Source organism: Coregonus lavaretus (genome assembly GCF_964263955.1).
Source record: "Coregonus lavaretus genome assembly, contig: HAP1_SCAFFOLD_432, whole genome shotgun sequence".
NCBI classification, from domain to species: Eukaryota; Metazoa; Chordata; class Actinopteri; order Salmoniformes; family Salmonidae; genus Coregonus; species Coregonus lavaretus.
The window spans coordinates 175,806-195,536 of record NW_028157217.1 but is presented as its reverse complement, the minus strand read 5'-3'; the positions used below and the strand labels follow the sequence as shown (position 1 = coordinate 195,536).

At 48.2% G+C, this 19,731-nt stretch overlaps 1 protein-coding gene across 1 annotated transcript in view; it reads left to right on the top strand.

Moving 5' to 3' along the window:
* Positions 1 to 19,731, top strand: part of LOC311125676 (uncharacterized protein) — a gene marked incomplete at both ends in the record, with an annotated part of 62,826 nt that overhangs the window by 27,048 nt on the left and 16,047 nt on the right. The window contains 10 exons of the mRNA XM_084199704.1: positions 2,691 to 2,941; positions 3,074 to 3,195; positions 3,275 to 3,581; positions 3,748 to 3,939; positions 7,754 to 7,924; positions 8,304 to 8,459; positions 9,062 to 9,133; positions 16,879 to 17,015; positions 17,939 to 18,008; positions 18,806 to 19,082. Of these exons, the coding sequence (XP_084055830.1) occupies positions 2,691 to 2,941; positions 3,074 to 3,195; positions 3,275 to 3,581; positions 3,748 to 3,939; positions 7,754 to 7,924; positions 8,304 to 8,459; positions 9,062 to 9,133; positions 16,879 to 17,015; positions 17,939 to 18,008; positions 18,806 to 19,082 (1,755 nt within the window). The remainder of the gene's footprint in view (positions 1 to 2,690; positions 2,942 to 3,073; positions 3,196 to 3,274; positions 3,582 to 3,747; positions 3,940 to 7,753; positions 7,925 to 8,303; positions 8,460 to 9,061; positions 9,134 to 16,878; positions 17,016 to 17,938; positions 18,009 to 18,805; positions 19,083 to 19,731) is intronic.

Sequence of the window (19,731 nt, the reverse complement as noted above, 5' to 3'; positions counted from 1 at the left end):
CTGGATTGTAAACTGTCATGGTCAAAACATGTTGATACAACAGTAGCTAAGATGGGGAGAAGTCTGTCCATAATAAAGCGCTGCTCAACCTTCTTAACAGCACTATCAACAAGGCAGGTCCTACAGGCCCTAGTTTTGTCGCACCTGGACTACTGTTCAGTCGTGTGGTCAGGTGCCACAAAAAGGGACTTAAAGTGGAGGAAAGATTGACTTTATCATTACTTGTTTTTGTAAGAGGTTTTGACAAGCTGAATGTACCGAGCTGTCTGTTTAAACTACTAGCACACAGCTCGGACACCCATGCATACCCCACAAGCACACGCACACTCTACACACACGCACATTGTAATATTGTTGTATAGTGGTATTATACATTTTGTGGTGTGGATATTTGGAGGTGTGACAGTGTTCTATGATGTCCTGTTTTATCTTTGGTTTTATGTGTAATACAAGTGCCTTAATGTGTTTGGACCCAAGGAAGAGTAGCTGCTGCCTTGGCAGGAACTAATGGGGATCCATAATAAACCCCAGGGAGAGTAGCTGCTGCCTTGGCAGGAACTAATGGGGATCCATAATAAACCCCAGGAAGAGTAGCTGCTGCCTTGGCAGGAACTAATGGGGATCCATAATAAACACCAGGAAGAGTAGCTGCTGCTTTGGCAGGAACTAATGGGGATCCATAATAAACCCCAGGAAGAGTAGCTGCTGCCTTAGCAGGAACTAATGGGGATCCATAATAAACCCCAGGGAGAGTAGCTGCTGCCTTGGCAGGAACTAATGGAGATCCATAATAAACCCCAGGAAGAGTAGCTGCTGCCTTGGCAGGAACTAAGGGGGATCCCTAATAAACCCCAGGAAGAGTAGCTGCTGCCTTGGCAGGAACTAATGGGGATCCATAATAAACCCCAGGAAGAGTAGCTGCTGCCTTGGCAGGAACTAATGGGGATCCCTAATAAACCCCAGGAAGAGTAGCTGCTGCCTTGGCAGGAACTAATGGGGATCCATAATAAACCCCAGGAAGAGTAGCTGCTGCCTTGGCAGGAACTAATGGGGATCCCTAATAAACCCCAGGAAGAGTAGCTGCTGCCTTGGCAGGAACTAATGGGGATCCCTAATAAACCCCAGGAAGAGTAGCTGCTGCCTTGGCAGGAACTAATGGGGATCCCTAATAAACCCCAGGAAGAGTAGCTGCTGCCTTGGCAGGAACTAATGGCGATCCCTAATAAACCCCAGGAAGAGTAGCTGCTGCCTTGGCAGGAACTAATGGGGATCCCTAATAAACCCCAGGAAGAGTAGCTGCTGCCTTGGCAGGAACTAATGGGGATCCCTAATAAACCCCAGGAAGAGTAGCTGCTGCCTTGGCAGGAACTAATGGGGATCCATAATAAACACCAGGAAGAGTAGCTGCTGCTTTGGCAGGAACTAATGGGGATCCATAATAAACCCCAGGAAGAGTAGCTGCTGCCTTGGCAGGAACTAATGGGGATCCCTAATAAACCCCAGGAAGAGTAGCTGCTGCCTTGGGAGGAACTAATGGGGATCCCTAATAAACCCCAGGAAGAGTAGCTGCTGCCTTGGCAGGAACTAATGGGGATCCATAATAAACCCCAGGAAGAGTAGCTGCTGCCTTGGCAGGAACTAATGGGGATCCATAATAAACCCCAGGAAGAGTAGCTGCTGCTTTGGCAGGAACTAATGGGGATCCATAATAAACCCCAGGAAGAGTAGCTGCTGCCTTGGCAGGAACTAATGGGGATCCCTAATAAACCCCAGGAAGAGTAGCTGCTGCTTTGACAGGAACTAATGGGGATCCATAATAAACCCCAGGAAGAGTAGCTGCTGCCTTGGCAGGAACTAATGGGGATCCATAATAAACCCCAGGAAGAGTAGCTGCTGCTTTGACAGGAACTAATGGGGATCCATAATAAACCACAGGAAGAGTAGCTGCTGCCTTGGCAGGAACTAATGGGGATCCATAATAAACCCCAGGAAGAGTAGCTGCTGCCTTGGCAGGAACTAATGGGGATCTATAATAAATACAAATACAAATCAGAATATGTTTTTCCCCACAAAAGGGCTTTATTACAGACAGAAATACTCCTCAGCACCCCCCCCCACCTACCCCTCCTCAGACAATCCCGCAGGTGAAAAAGCCGGATGTGGAGGTCCTGGGCTGGCGTGGTTACACGTGGTCTGCGGTTGTGATGACGGTAGGATGTACTGCCAAATTCTTTCAAATGACGTTGTAGGCGGCTTATGGTAGAGAAATGAACATTAAAATCCCTGGCAACAGCTCTGTTGGACATGGCCTTTTATTGCCCACAGCACAAGGTCCACCTGTGTAATGATCATGCTGTTTAATCAGCTTCTTGATATGCCATGCCTGTTAGATGGATGGATTATCTTGGCCCTGGAGAAATGCTCAATAACAGAGATGTAAACAAATTTGTGCACAACATTTTAGAGAAATAAGCTTTTTGTGCATGTGGAACATTTCTGGGATCTTTTATTTCAGCTCATGAAAAATGGGACCAACACTTTACACTTTGTTGCGTTTATAATTTTGTTCAGTATAGTTAGCTATAGCTTGGCTACTCATGATATATTGCACGTTTGCATGACATATTGCTTTGAGATTTCTTTCTGTTATGAAAAGCGCTACAGAAGTTGAATAAATTATAACGATTTAGTGTGAAAGACTGTGAGGATGTTGGAGGAGAGAGACCCTGGCCTCTACAGAGAGGAGAGAGACCCTGGCCTCTACAGAGAGGAGAGAGACCCTGGCCTCTACAGAGAGGAGAGAGACCCTGGCCTCTACAGAGAGGAGAGAGACCCTGCAGTCTGAAGACGGCTTCAGTAGATTCCTCCTGGAGAAGCAGCCAGCTATCACACATCAACTACTATGGTGGTTACCTGGGTGGGGCCCAGCAGGGACGGAAACGTGAGTTCACCTTCCTTCATATATTCACCTTCCTTCACATTCTTCAGTTCAGTTGTGAAGAATTAAGAATGATTGTGAGTGTGCATGTGTATCACAGAGTCAAATTCCAACTTGTTTTGTTTCTTTGGTCAGTGAAACAAGGCAGTGCGAAGGACAACACATCTTTAGACCCCAGCGTCTCCAGATTTCATTTCCCTCCCGTTTTTTCTGGCTCACTGGTCAGTCTGGACCCGGAGAGGGACAGTGGTGGGAGGGTAAGTAAGGCGTTCTAATGACACCAGCTTTGAGCTTCATAGAATTACAACATAGTAATTCTAAATCCTTATATGGCAGAAACCAAGGAGTCCAGGTGGGCTGGGGGGGAGGAGAGACTCAGAGCAGTTCCTGCCACTCATACATGAGGCTTACGTCAGCTCAGAGGGTCCAGCCCAGACCCAGCCAGAGAGGTTGACCCAGACCCACCTAGAGCCCCAAGCCCATCCGGAGAGGTTGACCCAGACCCACCTAGAGCCCCAGACCCAGCCAGAGAGGTTGACCCAGACCCACCTAGAGCCCCAAGCCCATCCGGAGAAGCCAGGACCCAGAAGGCTGCTGCTGTCAGTGCTGCTACCCCATATAGAAGAGGAGGAGATGCAGACAGGTATCTTTATTTGCCCTGTGTATTAATGTTTAACATGCTGACTAATACCTACTAGGACATTCTTATTTATTGTATTATTTAACTACGTAAGTAATTGAAAACACATTATATTTTACACTAACGATCTTCATCCTATTGTCTTGTCGGTCTCTTCTGTGTCTCTCAGTTGGTGTCCACCACAAGCAATCAGAGGAGGACAGAGGGGAGCCTGACTGTGGAGAGATGATACACAGAAGAGAGAGAACTAGAAGAGGGGGAGGAGGAGGAGGAGGAGGAAGAGGAAGGGGTCTCCCTGAGAAAGGCTCTAAGCAGACAGGGCCTGAGCAGGACGGTCTCTCCCTACTTGAGCCTGGGGAAGGTATTCAGATCACTGAGATGAAATGGAAAGAATGTTTCAGATTCCAATGGCAGATGGATTTCTGCTCAAATCCCCAGATAGGGAGATTTACTATGTACTGGTGATTGGGCTGAGGGGAAAGCCTGGTCCCAGATCTGTTTGTGCTCTTGCCAACTCCATTGCTGTCATTGTCAAACCAAGCATTGAGTTGGTATGGCAATTCCTTAAGAAACTAAATGGAGTTGGTAAATTGGTAAGAGAGCAGAAATAGACTGGCATCCAGGCTAGGGAAAGTCTGGTGAAGGAAGTTACAGAGAAACAGACTGGAATCCAGGCTACAGAAAGTCAGTTAAACAGGAACAGACTGGAATCCAGGCTAGGGAAAGTCAGTTAAACAGGAACAGACTGGAATCCAGGCAAGGGAAAATAGGTAACACAAAAACTAAATAGCATCCAGGCTAGGGAAAGTCAGTTACCCAGAAACAGACTGGTATCCAAGGAAGTGAGAGTCAGTTATCAGAAACAGACTGTTATCCAGGCTAGGGAGAGCCTGATGAAGGAAGTTACCCAGAAACAGACTGGCAAACTGGCTAGTGAAAGACTGGAATCCAGGCTAGGGAAAGTCCTTTACCCAGAAACAGACTGTTATCCAGGCTAGGGAAAGTCAGTTACACAACAACAGATTTGCATCCAGGCTAGGGAAAGTAAATTACCCAGAAGCACTCTAGCATACACGCTAGGGAAAGTCCCTTACCCAGAAACAGACTGTTATCCAGGCTAGAGAAAGTCCCTTACCCAGAAACAGACTGGCATCCAGGCTAGAGAAAGTCCCTTACCCAGAAACAGACTGGCAATCAGCCCAGGGAAAGTCAGTGACCCAGAAGCAGACTGGTATCCAAGTAAGTGAGAGTCAGTTATGAGAAACAGACTATCCAGGCTAGAGAAGGTGAGTTACACAAAAACAGACTGGCATCCAGGCTAGGGAAAGTCAGTAACACAAAAATAAACTGGCATCCAGGCTAGGGAGAGCCTGGTAAAGAAATTTACCCAGAAACAGACTGGCAAACAGGCTAGAGAAAGTCAGTTAAAACAGAAACAGACTGGAATCCAGGCTAGGGAAAGTCAGTTAAACAGAAACAGACTGGAATCCAGGCTAGGGAAAGTCTGGTGAAGGAAGTTACCCAGAAACAGACTGGAATCCAGGCTAGGGAAAGTCTGGTGAAGGAAGTTACCCAGAAACAGACTGGAATCCAGGCTAGGCAAAGCCTGGTGAAGTAATCTTTACCTCTTATTTTATTGTGTGTGAAGTTTCAAACGCATTCTGTTGTTACTAAATGTTTAATGTGATAGAAATAATTATAATAATAACACAAAAAAAACATTTGATTAATAAAATATTGAATCAATTGTCTTCCTCAAATGAAGGGGATGATGTCACAATCTTTGCGAGAGGGAAGAAATCTGATTTCATTGGTCCTCAGCTCGTGACTCGTATACTTAATTCAGCACAAATGTAGTTAGCCCTGAGTTAGCCTGCCCCGGAGCAGGTTAGTTCTGAAGGATTCGTTGCCATAGAAATGTACCTGGCTAAAAGATGAGCCACTTTCATGGTACCGGTTATCCTGAGTTGAACTCAGCGTTGACCAAAGTTACCTGACTAACTCCTTAAACCAGCTACGTAGTATAGGGCTCTGTTCTGTGGCACCAGCTATGTAGTATAGGGCTCTGTTCTGTGGCACCAGCTATGTAGTATAGGGCTCTGTTCTGTGGCACCAGCTATGTAGTATAGAGCTCTGTTCTGTGGCACCAGCTATGTAGTATAGAGCTCTGTTCTGTGGCACCAGCTATGTAGTATAGAGCTCTGTTCTGTGGCACCAGCTATGTAGTATAGAGCTCTGTTCTGTGGCACCAGCTATGTAGTATAGAGCTCTGTTCTGTGGCACCAGCTATGTAGTATAGAGCTCTGTTCTGTGGCACCAGCTATGTAGTATAGAGCTCTGTTCTGTGGCACCAGCTATGTAGTAGAAAGCTCTGTTCTGTGGCACCAGCTATGTAGTATAGGGCTCTGTTCTGTGGCACCAGCTATGTAGTATAGAGCTCTGTTCTGTGGCACCAGCTATGTAGTATAGAGCTCTGTTCTGTGGCACCAGCTATGTAGTATAGAGCTCTGTTCTGTGGCACCAGCTATGTAGTATAGAGCTCTGTTCTGTGGCACCAGCTATGTAGTATAGGGCTCTGTTCTGTGGCACCAGCTATGTAGTATAGGGCTCTGTTCTGTGGCACCAGCTATGTAGTATAGAGCTCTGTTCTGTGGCACCAGCTATGTAGTATAGAGCTCTGTTCTGTGGCACCAGCTATGTAGTATAGAGCTCTGTTCTGTGGCACCAGCTATGTAGTATAGAGCTCTGTTCTGTGGCACCAGCTATGTAGTATAGGGCTCTGTTCTGTGGCACCAGCTATGTAGTATAGAGCTCTGTTCTGTGGCACCAGCTATGTAGTATAGGGCTCTGTTCTTTGGCACCAGCTATGTAGTATAGAGTTCTGTTCTGTGGCACCAGCTATGTAGTATAGGGCTCTGTTCTGTGGCACCAGCTATGTAGTATAGGGCTCTGTTCTGTGGCACCAGCTATGTAGTATAGGGCTCTGTTCTGTGGCACCAGCTATGTAGTATAGGGCTCTGTTCTGTGGCACCAGCTATGTAGTATAGAGCTCTGTTCTGTGGCACCAGCTATGTAGTATAGAGCTCTGTTCTGTGGCACCAGCTATGTAGTATAGGGCTCTGTTCTGTGGCACCAGCTATGTAGTATAGGGCTCTGTTCTGTGGCACCAGCTATGTAGTATAGGGCTCTGTTCTGTGGCACCAGCTATGTAGTATAGAGTTCTGTTCTGTGGCACCAGCTATGTAGTATAGGGCTCTGTTCTGTGGCACCAGCTATGTAGTATAGGGCTCTGTTCTGTGGCACCAGCTATGTAGTATAGGGCTCTGTTCTGTGACACCAGCTATGTAGTATAGGGCTCTGTTCTGTGGCACCAGCTATGTAGTATAGAGCTCTGTTCTGTGGCACCAGCTATGTAGTATAGAGCTCTGTTCTGTGGCACCAGCTATGTAGTATAGGGCTCTGTTCTGTGGCACCAGCTATGTAGTAGAGAGCTCTGTTCTGTGGCACCAGCTATGTAGTATAGGGCTCTGTTCTGTGGCACCAGCTATGTAGTATAGAGCTCTGTTCTGTGGCACCAGCTATGTAGTATAGGGCTCTGTTCTGTGGCACCAGCTATGTAGTATAGGGCTCTGTTCTGTGGCACCAGCTATGTAGTATAGGGCTCTGTTCTGTGGAACCAGCTATGTAGTATAGGGCTCTGTTCTGTGGCACCAGCTATGTAGTATAGGGCTCTGTTCTGTGGCACCAGCTATGTAGTATAGAGCTCTGTTCTGTGGCACCAGCTATGTAGTATAGAGCTCTGTTCTGTGGCACCAGCTATGTAGTATAGAGCTCTGTTCTGTGGCACCAGCTATGTAGTATAGGGCTCTGTTCTGTGGCACCAGCTATGTAGTATAGGGCTCTGTTCTGTGGCACCAGCTATGTAGTATAGAGCTCTGTTCTGTGGCACCAGCTATGTAGTATAGAGCTCTGTTCTGTGGCACCAGCTATGTAGTATAGGGCTCTGTTCTGTGGCACCAGCTATGTAGTATAGAGCTCTGTTCTGTGGCATACCATAAGGCTTCACTATGACCTTCAGGTAAAAACGTTGCACTCAATAAAACTGCAGGAGCATTCAACAGTGTGCAGGGATCCATCTTTCTTTCACTATTCTGATACTTCCATTCCTCCTCCAGAGCATGCTGTCCCCCTGGCTGTATTTGCCCCCCTGGCTGGTCGGCTGAGAGGCCCAGGCAAACAGAGCTCCATGGCCATCTACAAAGACAGATCTGACGTCCATGCCCCCTGGGACCCCTCCGATCCTGGGAGGGCCATGGTCAGAGGCAGCCTACCCCTGGAGCTCAGGGGTAAGATGCCCATATCACAGGACTCTGTGTTCAGTAGATCTCTGGTATGTTGATAAGGCCATTCTAGATGCTCAGTTAGGTAAACCAACGTTTGAGTGTGTTCCAAAAGGCACCCTATTCCCTATATGGTGCACTACTTTTGACCAGGGCCCATTGGCACCATATTCTGGTCAAAAGTATTGAATAGGGTGCCATTTCAGCTCAGCTGGTAGAGCACGGCGCTTGTAACGCCAGGGTAGTATGTTCGATCCCCGGGACCACCCATACACAAAAAAAATGAATGCACGCATAACTGTAAGTCGCTTTGGATAACAGCGTCTGCTAAATGGCATATTATAATATTATTATTATTTCAGACGCAGCCTCTGTGTGTTTTCAGAGTGGCAGCAGCAGACAGGCAGATCCCTGGGCACCTTGATCTTGGGTCCTGATGGTGCGGTTATACAAATGTCCCTGTTGGACCCTACCAATATGGCTGCCACTGAGGACCAGCCTGCCCTAGCCTCTGTCCTGGACCAGGTCACACCAGACCATGGTATGTCTGTGGGGTTATTAACTATGCAGGGACACTGGGGTCATCAGGCCAATGACAGGGAGGTTAGTGGGGGTTGGATACATTCAGCACTGTTGTGGGTTTTCCATTCCAATTAGTCTCAGCTAATGTTTAGACTTAACATTTACATAGTAAATCATTATATTTGTTTGCTTCCAAATTAAACAGATTAACCATGTTAGTATTGAATGCCATTGTAAGCTCACTCATACGTAAAACAACTTCATTATGCCCTCTAGACTACAACACCTTCACTATGCCCTCTACACTACAACACCTTCACTATGCCCTCTACACTACAACACCTTCACTATGCCCTCTACACTACAACACCTTCACTATGCCCTCTACACTACAACACCTTCACTATGCCCTCTACACTACAACACCTTCACTATGCCCTCTACACTACAACACCTTCACTATGCCCTCTACACTACACTCCTTCACTATGCCCTCTACACTATAACACCTTCACTATGCCCTCTACACTACAACACCTTCACTATGCCCTCTACACTACAACACCTTCACTATGCCCTCTACACTATAACACCTTCACTATGCCCTCTACACCCATACAGCTCTCCAGGTCCTAGCCTCAGAGAGGAAGCTTCCCTGGATCCTACTGATGCCAACAGAGCATAAAGCTACAGGTCAGTGCCGGGTGAGAGAGAGGGGTAATGGAGGGAGACATGCTGCCTGTTGGAAAGGAAGGGTGAGGCAGAGAGAGAGGGGTAATGGAGGGAGACATGCAGCCTGTTGGAAAGGAAGGGTGAGGGAGACATGCAGCTTGTTGGAAAGGAAGGGTGAGGCAGAGAGAGAGGGGTAATGGAGGGAGACATGCAGCCTGTTGGAAAGGAAGGGTGAGGGAGAGAGAGAGGGGTAATGGAGGGAGACATGCAGCCTGTTGGAAAGGAAGGGTGAGGCAGAGAGAGAGGGGTTATGGAGGGAGACATGCAGCCTGTTGGAAAGGAAGGGTGAGGCAGAGAGAGAGGGGTAATGGAGGGAGACATGCAGCCTGTTGGAAAGGAAGGGTGAGGGAGACATGCAGCCTGTTGGAAAGGAAGGGTGAGGCAGAGAGAGAGGGGTTATGGAGGGAGACATGCAGCCTGTTGGAAAGGAAGGGTGAGGGAGACATGCAGCCTGTTGGAAAGGAAGGGTGAGGCAGAGAGAGAGGGGTTATGGAGGGAGACATGCAGCCTGTTGGAAAGGAAGGGTGAGGCAGAGAGAGAGGGGTAATGGAGGGAGACATGCAGCCTGTTGGAAAGGAAGGGTGAGGGAGACATGCAGCTTGTTGGAAAGGAAGGGTGAGGGAGAGAGAGAGGGGTAATGGAGGGAGACATGCAGCCTGTTGGAAAGGAAGGGTGAGGCAGAGAGAGAGGGGTAATGGGAGACATGCAGCCTGTTGGAAAGGAAGGGTGAGGCAGAGAGAGAGGGGTTATGGAGGGAGACATGCAGCCTGTTGGAAAGGAAGGGTGAGGCAGAGAGAGAGGGGTTATGGAGGGAGACATGCAGCCTGTTGGAAAGGAAGGGTGAGGCAGAGAGAGAGGGGTAATGGAGGGAGACATGCAGCCTGTTGGAAAGGAAGGGTGAGGCAGACATGCAGCCTGTTGTAAAGGAAGGGTGAGGCAGAGAGAGAGAGAGGGGTAATGGAGGGAGACATGCAGCCTGTTGGAAAGGAAGTGTGAGGGAGACATGCAGCCTGTTGTAAAGGAAGGGTGAGGGAGACATGGCACTGCTGGGGTGAGGGGGACATGGTGCTGCTGGGGTGAGGGGGAGGGATGTTTGGGGATAGGAGGTAGGAGGTAGGAGGTAGGAGGTAGGCGGTAGGAGGTACGCTCGACTGACTCTGAGCAGAGGTTTGTGAACACATTTCCTTTAGAGCAGAGCCAGAGGTTTATCTTAGAGATTTCTTTGAACACATTTCCCCAACTATATGGAACATCGTTGGCGGCAGGTAGCCTAGTGGTTAAGAGCGTTGGGCCAGTAACCGAAAGGTCGCTGGTTCGAATCCTCGAGCCAGCAAGGTGGAAATCTGTCATTCTGCCCTTGAGGAAGGCAATTAACCCCCAACAACCGGGGGCTGATGACATGGAGGTTGATTAAGGAAGTCCCCCCCGCACCTCTCTGATACAGAAGGGTTGAATGCGTTCAGTTGTACAACTGACTAGGAACTTCCTCCAAAGTGCAGCAGCTGAACTCTCCTGAGACCCAGGCCGCTGGTGCGTAACCAGAGGGTTGCTCTGAGACCCATAAGCAGAGTACAATAGAATTAGTGAAGTCTCCTGGGTTGTGTCCCAAATGGCACCCCATTCCCTACTTTTGCAGTGCACTCTATAGGGAAAAGAGTGCCAGGCACTCTGGTCAAACGTAGTGCACTATATAGGGAATAGGGTGCACTCCTGGTGTCCCTATCAGCCTGGGGTAGAGACACTGTTAAGACCTGTTCTGACATCCAGGAACTCAATGAGAGTTAACATATACTGTTCCAGAGCCTATTGTGCTTAAACAGTAGGACACACTGGAACACTGATGTGTTGTTGGTATACTGTTGCTTTGAGTTGCCGCGGGTGTCAGTTCCACTCACCCCATTCATTCATTTACATTTACATTATTTAGCAGACGCTCTTATCCAGAGCGACTTACAGGAGCAATTAGGGTTAAGTGCCTTGCTCAAGGGCACATCGACAGATTTTTCACCTCGGAGATTAGAACCAGCGACCTTTCGGTTACTGGCACAACGCTCTTAACCACTAAGCCACCTGCCGCCCTATTGGCTACTCCCGTACCGGACGGGAGTAGCCAGCTAACTAGCTACTTGCTATCAGCTACCGTTAGCGGTTTTTCACCATTGTCCGTGGCCTGCACCACTCACCAGCCAGCTCTAGTCTGGACTATTATTCGGCCAGTCTGCACAGCGCGTTATCGACCCAGAACATATCAGTTTTTCTGCCGGAATCACTGAATCACTGGACCTTTAACTCCGGATTCATCGCTACCAGCTAGCTGCAACAAAATGGACGCTGTGGTCTGGCTAATCATCCTGAGCTAGGCCCATCTCCCGGCTATCTACCTCTCTGTCAACCGGACGAGACCACCTAGTGTTGACACGGAGCCCCGCCGATCCTACACGACTGGTCTGCCGACGAAATCGTCTGATGTGGTTACGACGTCGACCACGAAGATTCCATCTGCTAGCCCCGGCCCGCTAGCACACGCTAGCCGTGGCCTCTTACTCGCTAGTGCTTTAGCAGCCTCCGAACTATCCTATTGCTGTTCACCGGACCTTATGATAACTCAGCTATACAGCTGATGTCTGCTGGACTGTTCCTTTTTACGGTACTACATCCTGTTTATGTTTAGCCTCAGCCCAAACATGGTTAGCTTATTGTTGTTTCGGTTATTTCTAATTGTACTATTTCACTGTAGATCCCCCAGCCCAGCTAAACCTGCTTTAGATAGCTCCTTTGTCCCACCCCCCATACACGCGGAGACCAACTCAATTGGTGCCTCCAGTGATGCTATCTCTTTCATTGTTACCCAACGCTTAGGTTTACCTCCACTTTACTCATATCCTTCCATATCCTTGTCTGTACATAATGCCCTGAATCTTTTCTACAACACCCGGAAATCTGCCCCCTTTATTCTATGTACCCAACGCACTAGAAGACCAGTTCTTAAAGCCTTTAGCCGTATCCTTATTCTAGTCCTCCTCTGTTCCTCTGGTGATGTAGAGGCTAACCCAGGCCCTGCAGCCCTCAGTATCACTCCTACTCCCCAGGCGCTATCATTTGCTGACTTCTGTAATCGCAAAAGTCTTGGTTTCTTGCACGTAAATATCAGAAGTCTACTTCCTAAGTTTGAGTCATTCACTGCGTTAGCACACTCCGCCAACCCTGATGTTCTAGCAGTGTCTGAATCCTGGCTCAGGAAGGCCACCAAAAATTCTGAAATTTCCATCCCCAACTATAACATTTTCCGTCTAGATAGAACTGCCAAAGGGGGTGGAGTTCCAATCTACTGTAGAGATAGCCTGCAGAGCTCTATCATACTATCCAGGTCTGTGCCCAAACAGTTTGAGCTTCTACTTCTAAAAATCCACCTTTCCAGAAATAAGTCTCTCACTGTTGCCGCTTGCTACAGACCCCCCTCAGCCCCCAGCTGTGCCCTGGACACCATATGTGAATTGATTGCCCCCCATTTATCCCCAGAGTTCGTACTGCTTGGTGACCTAAATTGGGATATGCTTAATACCCCGGCCATCCTACAATCCAAACTAGATGCCCTCAATCTCACGCAAATAATCAACGAACCTACCAGGTACAACCCTAAATCCGTAAACATGGGTACCCTCATAGATATCATCCTGACTAACATACCCTCTAAATACACCTCAGCTGTCTTCAACCAGGATCTCAGCGATCACTGCCTTATTGCCTGCGTCCATAACGGGTCCGCGGTCAAACGACCACCCCTCATCACTGTCAAACGCTCCCTAAAACACTTTAGCGAGCAGGCCTTCCTAATTGACCTGGCCCAGGTATCCTGGATGGATATAGATCTCATTCCGTCAGTAGAGGATGCCTGGTTGTTCCTTAAAAGTAATTCCTCTCAATCTTAAATAAACATGCCCCATTCAAAAAATACAGAACTAAGAACCGATATAGCCCCTGGTTCTCCTCAGACATGACTGCCCTTGACCAGCACAAAAACATCCTGTGGCGTACTGCATTAGCATCAAATAGCCCCCGCGATATGCAACTTTTCAGGGAAGTTAGGAACCAATATACACAAGCAGTCAGGAAAGCAAAGGCTAACTTTTTCAAACAGAAATTTGCATCCTGTAGCACTAACTCCAAAAAGTTTTGGGACACTGTAAAGTCCATGGAGAATAAGAGCACTTCCTCCCAGCTGCCCACTGCACTGAGGCTAGGAAACACTATCACCACCGATAAATCTACAATAATCGAGAATTTCAACAAGCATTTTGCTACGGCTGGCCATGCTTTCCATCTGGCTACCACTACCCCGGCCACCAACTCTGCACCCTCCGCTGCAACTTGCCCATGCCCCCCCCCCGCTTCTCCTTCACACAAATTCAGACAGCTGATGTTCTGAAAGAGCTGCAAAATCTGGACCCCTACAAATCAGCTGGGCTAGACAATCTGGACCCTTTCTTTCTAAAACTAGCCGCCAAAATTGTCGCAACCCCTATTACTAGTCTGTTCAACCTCTCTTTCATAACATCTGAGATCCCCAGAGATTGGAAAGCTGCCGCGGTCATCCCCCTCTTCAAAGGGGGTGACACTCTAGATCCAAACTGTTACAGACCTATATCCATCCTGCCCTGCCTTTCGAAAGTATTTGAAAGCCAAGTTAACAAACAGATCACCGACCATTTCGAATACCACCGTACCTTCTCCGCTATGCAATCCGGTTTCCGAGCTGGTCATGGGTGCACTTCAGCCACGCTCAAGGTCCTAAACGATATTATAACCGCGATTGATAATAGACAGTACTGTGCAGCCGTTTTCATCGACCTGGCCAAGGCTTTCGACTCTGTCAACCACCGCATTCTTATTGGCAGACTAAATAGCCTTGGTTTCTCTAATGACTGCCTCGCCTGGTTCACCAACTACTTCTCAGATAGAGTTCAGTGTGTCAAATCGGAGGGCCTGTTGTCTGGACCTATGGCAGTCTCTATGGGGGTGCCACAGGGTTCAATTCTTGGGCCGACACTTTTCTCCGTGTATATCAATGATGTCGCTCTTGCTGCTGGTGACTCTCAGATCCACCTCTACGCAGACGACACCATTTTGTATACATCTGGCCCTTCATTGGACACTGTGTTAACAAACCGCCAAACGAGCTTCAATGCCATACAACACTCCTTCAGTAGCCTCCAACTGCTCTTAAACACTAGTAAAACTAAATGTATGCTTTTCAATCGAACGCTGCTGGCACCCACCCACCCGACTAGAATCACTACTCTCGACGGGTCTGACCTAGAGTATGTGGACAACTACAAATACCTAGGTGTCTGGTTAGACTGGTTAGACTGTAAACTCTCCTTCCAGACTCACATAAAGAATCTCCAATCCAAAGTTAAATCTAGAATCGGCTTCCTATTTCGCAACAAAGCCTCCTTCACTCATGCTGCCAAACATGCCCTCGTAAAACTGACTATCCTAACGATCCTTCACTTCGGCGATGTCATTTACAAATTTACAAAATAGCCTCCAACACTCTACTCAGCAAACTGGATGTAGTCTATCACAGTGCCATCCTATTTGTCTCCAAAGCACCATACACTACCCACCACTGTGACCTGTACGCTCTTGTTGGCTGGTCCTCACTACATGTTCGTCGTCAAACCCACTGGCTCCAGGCCATCTATAAATCACTGCTAGGCAAATCCCCGCCTTATCTTAGCTCATTGATCACCATAGCAGCACCCACACGTAGTCTGCGCTCCAGCAGGTATATCTCACTGGTCATTCCCAAAGCCAACACCTCCTTTGACCGCCATTCCTTCCAGTTCTCTGCTGCCAATGACTGGAACGAATTGCAAAAATCTCTGAAGCTGGAGACTCTTATCTCCCTCAATAACTTTAAGCATCAGTTGTCAGAGCACCTTACCGATCACTGCACCTGTACACAGCCCATCTGAAATTAGCCCACCCAACTACCTCATCCCCATATTGTTATTTATTTTGCTCTTTTGCACCCCAGTATCTCTATTTGCACATAATCTCTTGCACATCTAGCATTCCAGTGTTAATACTATTGTAATTATTTTGCACTATAGCCTATTTATTGCCTTACCTCCATAACTTGCAACATTTGCACACACTGTATATATATTTTCTATTGTATTTTTGACTTTATGTTTTTTTTACCCCATATGTAACTCTGTGTTGTTTTTATCGCACTGCTTTGCTTTATCTTGGCCAGGTCGCAGTTGTAAATGAGAACTTGTTCTCAACTGGCTTACCTGGTTAAATAAAGGTTAAATAAAAATAAATAAAAATAAAACATGTGATCTTGGCTGAATCCCAACCCCCCCTCGCCCCTCCATTTGCACAAGTGTCCCAAAGCTGAAGGAGTGAAAATTATCAAGGGTGTAGGGGCTAATTAGACCCTCAGATAGCCACTTTGATCAAGTCAGCAAGGTTGCAGCAGGCTTCCCGACACGCACTGCAATATCTTTGGAGTTTGCGCAATTTCATACAAAATGATGGAGAGGCCTAATTTTATATGACGCATACATTTGTTTATGTCTGATTTCAAGACTTGACACAAGTAACATGAAATACTTCCCAAATTAAATGTTGAGCTGTTACTGAGGTATATAATTTATAGCTTGTAAAACGACAGGGTGGATTGGGTCATTTGAATTTCTCGTTTTATTATTTCGAGTCAGTTGATGTGTTTATTGATCCCCTCACTAGGTCCCCCCGTGTGGTTCTGGGATTTTTGCTCACCGTTCTTGTGATCATTTTGACCCCACGGGGTGAGATCTTGCGTGGAGCCCCAGATCGAGGGAGATTATCAGTGGTCTTGTATGTCTTCCATTTCCTAATAATTGCTCCCACAGTTGATTTCTTCAAACCAAGCTGCTTACCTATTGCAGATGCAGTCTTCCCAGCCTGGTGCAGGTCTACAATTTTGTTTCTGGTGTCCTTTGACAGCTCTTTGGTCTTGACCATAGTGGAGTTTGGAGTGTGACTGTTTGAGGTTGTGGACAGGTGTCTTTTATACTGATAACAAGTTCAAACAGGTGCCATTAATACAGGTAACGAGTGGAGGACAGAGGAGCCTCTTAAAGAAGAAGTTACAGGTCTGTGAGAGCCAGAAATCTTGCTTGTTTGTAGGTGACCAAATACTTATTTTCCACCATAATTTGCAAATAAATTCATTAAAAATCCTACAATGTGATTTTCTGGATTTTTATTTCTCAATTTGTCTGTCATAGTTGATGTGTACCTATTATGAAAATGACAGGCCTCTCTCATCTTTTTAAGTGGGAGAACTTGCACAATTGGTGGCTGACTAAATACTTTTTTTCCCCACTGTACATGGAAGTGGTGGTTCCAGTTGTTTTAGATTGACATACCCAGCCATCACCATGTCTCAATACACAGGGGATGGCTGGGTCCCCTGTAGCTCAGTTGGTAGAGCATGGCGCTTGCAACGCCAGGGTTGTGGGTTTGTTTCCCACTGGGGGCCAGTATGAAAATGTATGCACTCACTAACTGTAAGTCGCTCTGGATAAGAGCGTCTGCTAAATGACGTAAATGTATGTAGTGGGTGTTTTGATTAGGTTTCATTACGTACCCACAGCTATATATAAAAGTGGATCAATTATATCTCTGATGGCTTTTCATTCTTGTTCCAGGGGAGGCCAGTGATCCTGAAGGACCCCCAGCCAACATGGAACAATGTGAATTAGTCCAAGCAGTGGCATCTGATGGACAAACTGTCCTGTCTGGTGACCAGCAGGGACCTGAGTCTTCCAGGAACAGAACTAAACAGGTGGGCAACACCACACATTACATTTACTCTACAACACCTAGCCTGGTCTAGTGCCTGGTCTATAGCCTGGTCTATAGCCTGGTCTATAGCCTGTTCTAGTGCCTGGTCTATAGCCTGGTCTATAGCCTGGTCTATAGCCTGGTCTATAGCCTGGTCTATAGCCTGGTCTAGTGCCTGGTCTAGTGCCTGGTCTAGTGCCTGGTCTATAGCCTGGTCTATAGCCTGGTCTAGTGCCTGGTCTATAGCCTGGTCTATAGCCTGGTCTATAGCCTGGTCTATAGCCTGGTCTATAGCCTGGTCTAAGCCTGGTCTATTGCCTGGTCTATTGCCTGGTCTAGTGCCTGGTCTAGTGCCTGGTCTAGTGCCTGGTCTATAGCCTGGTCTAGTGCCTGGTCTAGTGCCTGGTCTATAGCCTGGTCTATAGCCTGGTCTAGTGCCTGGTCTAGTGCCTGGTCTAGTGCCTGGTCTATAGCCTGGTCTAGTGCCTGGTCTATAGCCTGGTCTAGTGCCTGGTCTATAGCCTGGTCTAGTGCCTGGTCTATAGCCTGGTCTAGTGCCTGGTCTATAGCCTGGTCTATAGCCTGGTCTATAGCCTGGTCTATAGCCTGGTCTAGTGCCTGGTCTAGTGCCTGGTCTAGTGCCTGGTCTATAGCCTGGTCTATAGCCTGGTCTATAGCCTGGTCTAGTGCCTGGTCTAGTGCCTGGTCTAGTGCCTGGTCTATAGCCTGGTCTATAGCCTGGTCTAGTGCCTGGTCTAGTGCCTGGTCTATAGCCTGGTCTATAGCCTGGTCTATAGCCTGGTCTAGTGCCTGGTCTAGTGCCTGGTCTAGTGCCTGGTCTAGTGCCTGGTCTAGTGCCTGGTCTAGTGCCTGGTCTATAGCCTGGTCTAGTCTAACCCTGTGGTCTGTCCCTCCCCTGGCCAGCAGCACCAAGACACTCAGAGACCTGGAGGAAGACATAAAGACATGGCTGCTGTCAGCTACAACCTCTGCAGTAGGACAGGTAAAGACCAGCAGCTATTAGCCTTCTGATAGGCCAGTAGCTATACACCTCAACTCTGATAGGCCAGTAGCTATACACCTCAACTCTGATAGGCCAGTAGCTATACACCTCAACTCTGATAGGCCAGTAGCTATACACCTCAACTCTGATAGGCCAGTAGCTATACACCTCAACTCTGATAGGCCAGTACCTATACACCTCAACTCTGATAGGCCAGTAGCTATACACCTCAACTCTGATAGGCCAGTAGCTATACACCTCAACTCTGATAGGCCAGTACCTATACACCTCAACTCTGATAGGCCAGTAGCTATACACCTCAACTCTGATAGGCCAGTAGCTATACACCTCAACTCTGATAGGCCAGTAGCTATACACCTCAACTCTGATAGGCCAGTAGCTATACACCTCAACTCTGATAGGCCAGTAGCTATACACCTCAACTCTGATAGGCCAGTACCTATACACCTCAACTCTGATAGGCCAGTAGCTATACACCTCAACTCTGATAGGCCAGTAGCTATACACCTCAACTCTGATAGGCCAGTACCTATACACCTCAACTCTGATAGGCCAGTAGCTATACACCTCAACTCTGATAGGCCAGTACCTATACACCTCAACTCTGATAGGCCAGTAGCTATACACCTCAACTCTGATAGGCCAGTAGCTATACACCTCAACTCTGATAGGCCAGTAGCTATACACCTCAACTCTGATAGGCCAGTAGCTATACACCTCAACTCTGATAGGCCAGTAGCTATACACCTCAACTCTGCTTCTAGCAGCAAGACAGGAGGAAGGGAAGGAGGCATGGGAAGGAAAGGAGGTGAGGAGGGAGGAAGCTGAGGAGAAGTCGACAACAAGGAAGAGGAGCCAGGATCGGGATCAGCCAGGTCCACCGATGAGTGGGGTATCCTCCCTACTTACCACAGAAGAAGAAGAGAGCCAAAACATCAACCCCCACAAACCTTCACACCCCACCCCCACAGGCCACTCTACAGAAGGGGCCGTCTCTCAGAAGGGCAATCCCAAACACTCAGACGGAGCCCTTCCCCCCAGTGGGTGAGTGAATGTACAGAGACAGAGACTGCTTCCCACTCCCTAGATAGTGCACTACTGTTGACCAGGGCTCATAGGACCCATTTGGGACTAAGACAGATCTACTCCCCCTCCCTCAGTCTCTCCCTCCCTCAGACTCCCTCCCTTATTCTCCCTCCCTCAGTCTCCCTCCCCTCGCCTCCCTCTCCTCTCTCCCCCTCCCTCAGTCTCCCTCCCCTCAGTCTCCCTCTCTTAGTCTCCCTCTCCTCTCCCTCCCTCAGTCTTGCTCCCACAGTCTCCCCCTCTTCTCTCCTTCCCAGTCCCCTGTTCACCCCATATCTCCCTCTCTCTCCCTTCCTCAGTCTCCCCTGCTCTCTCCCTCCCTCAGTCTCCCTCCCCTGTTGACCCCATCTCTCCCTCTCTCTCCCTTCCTCAGTCTCCCCTGCTCTCTCCCTCCCTCAGTCTCCCTCCCCTGTTCACCCCATCTCTCCCTCTCTCTCCCTCCTTCAGTCTCCCTCCCCTGTTCACCCCATCTCTCCCTCTCTCTCCCTTCCTCAGTCTCCCCTGCTCTCTCCTTCCCTCAGTCTCCCTCCCCTGTTCACCCCATCTCTCCCTCTCTCTCCCTCCCTCAGTCTCCCCTGCTCTCTCCCTCCCTCAGTCTCCCTCCCCTGTT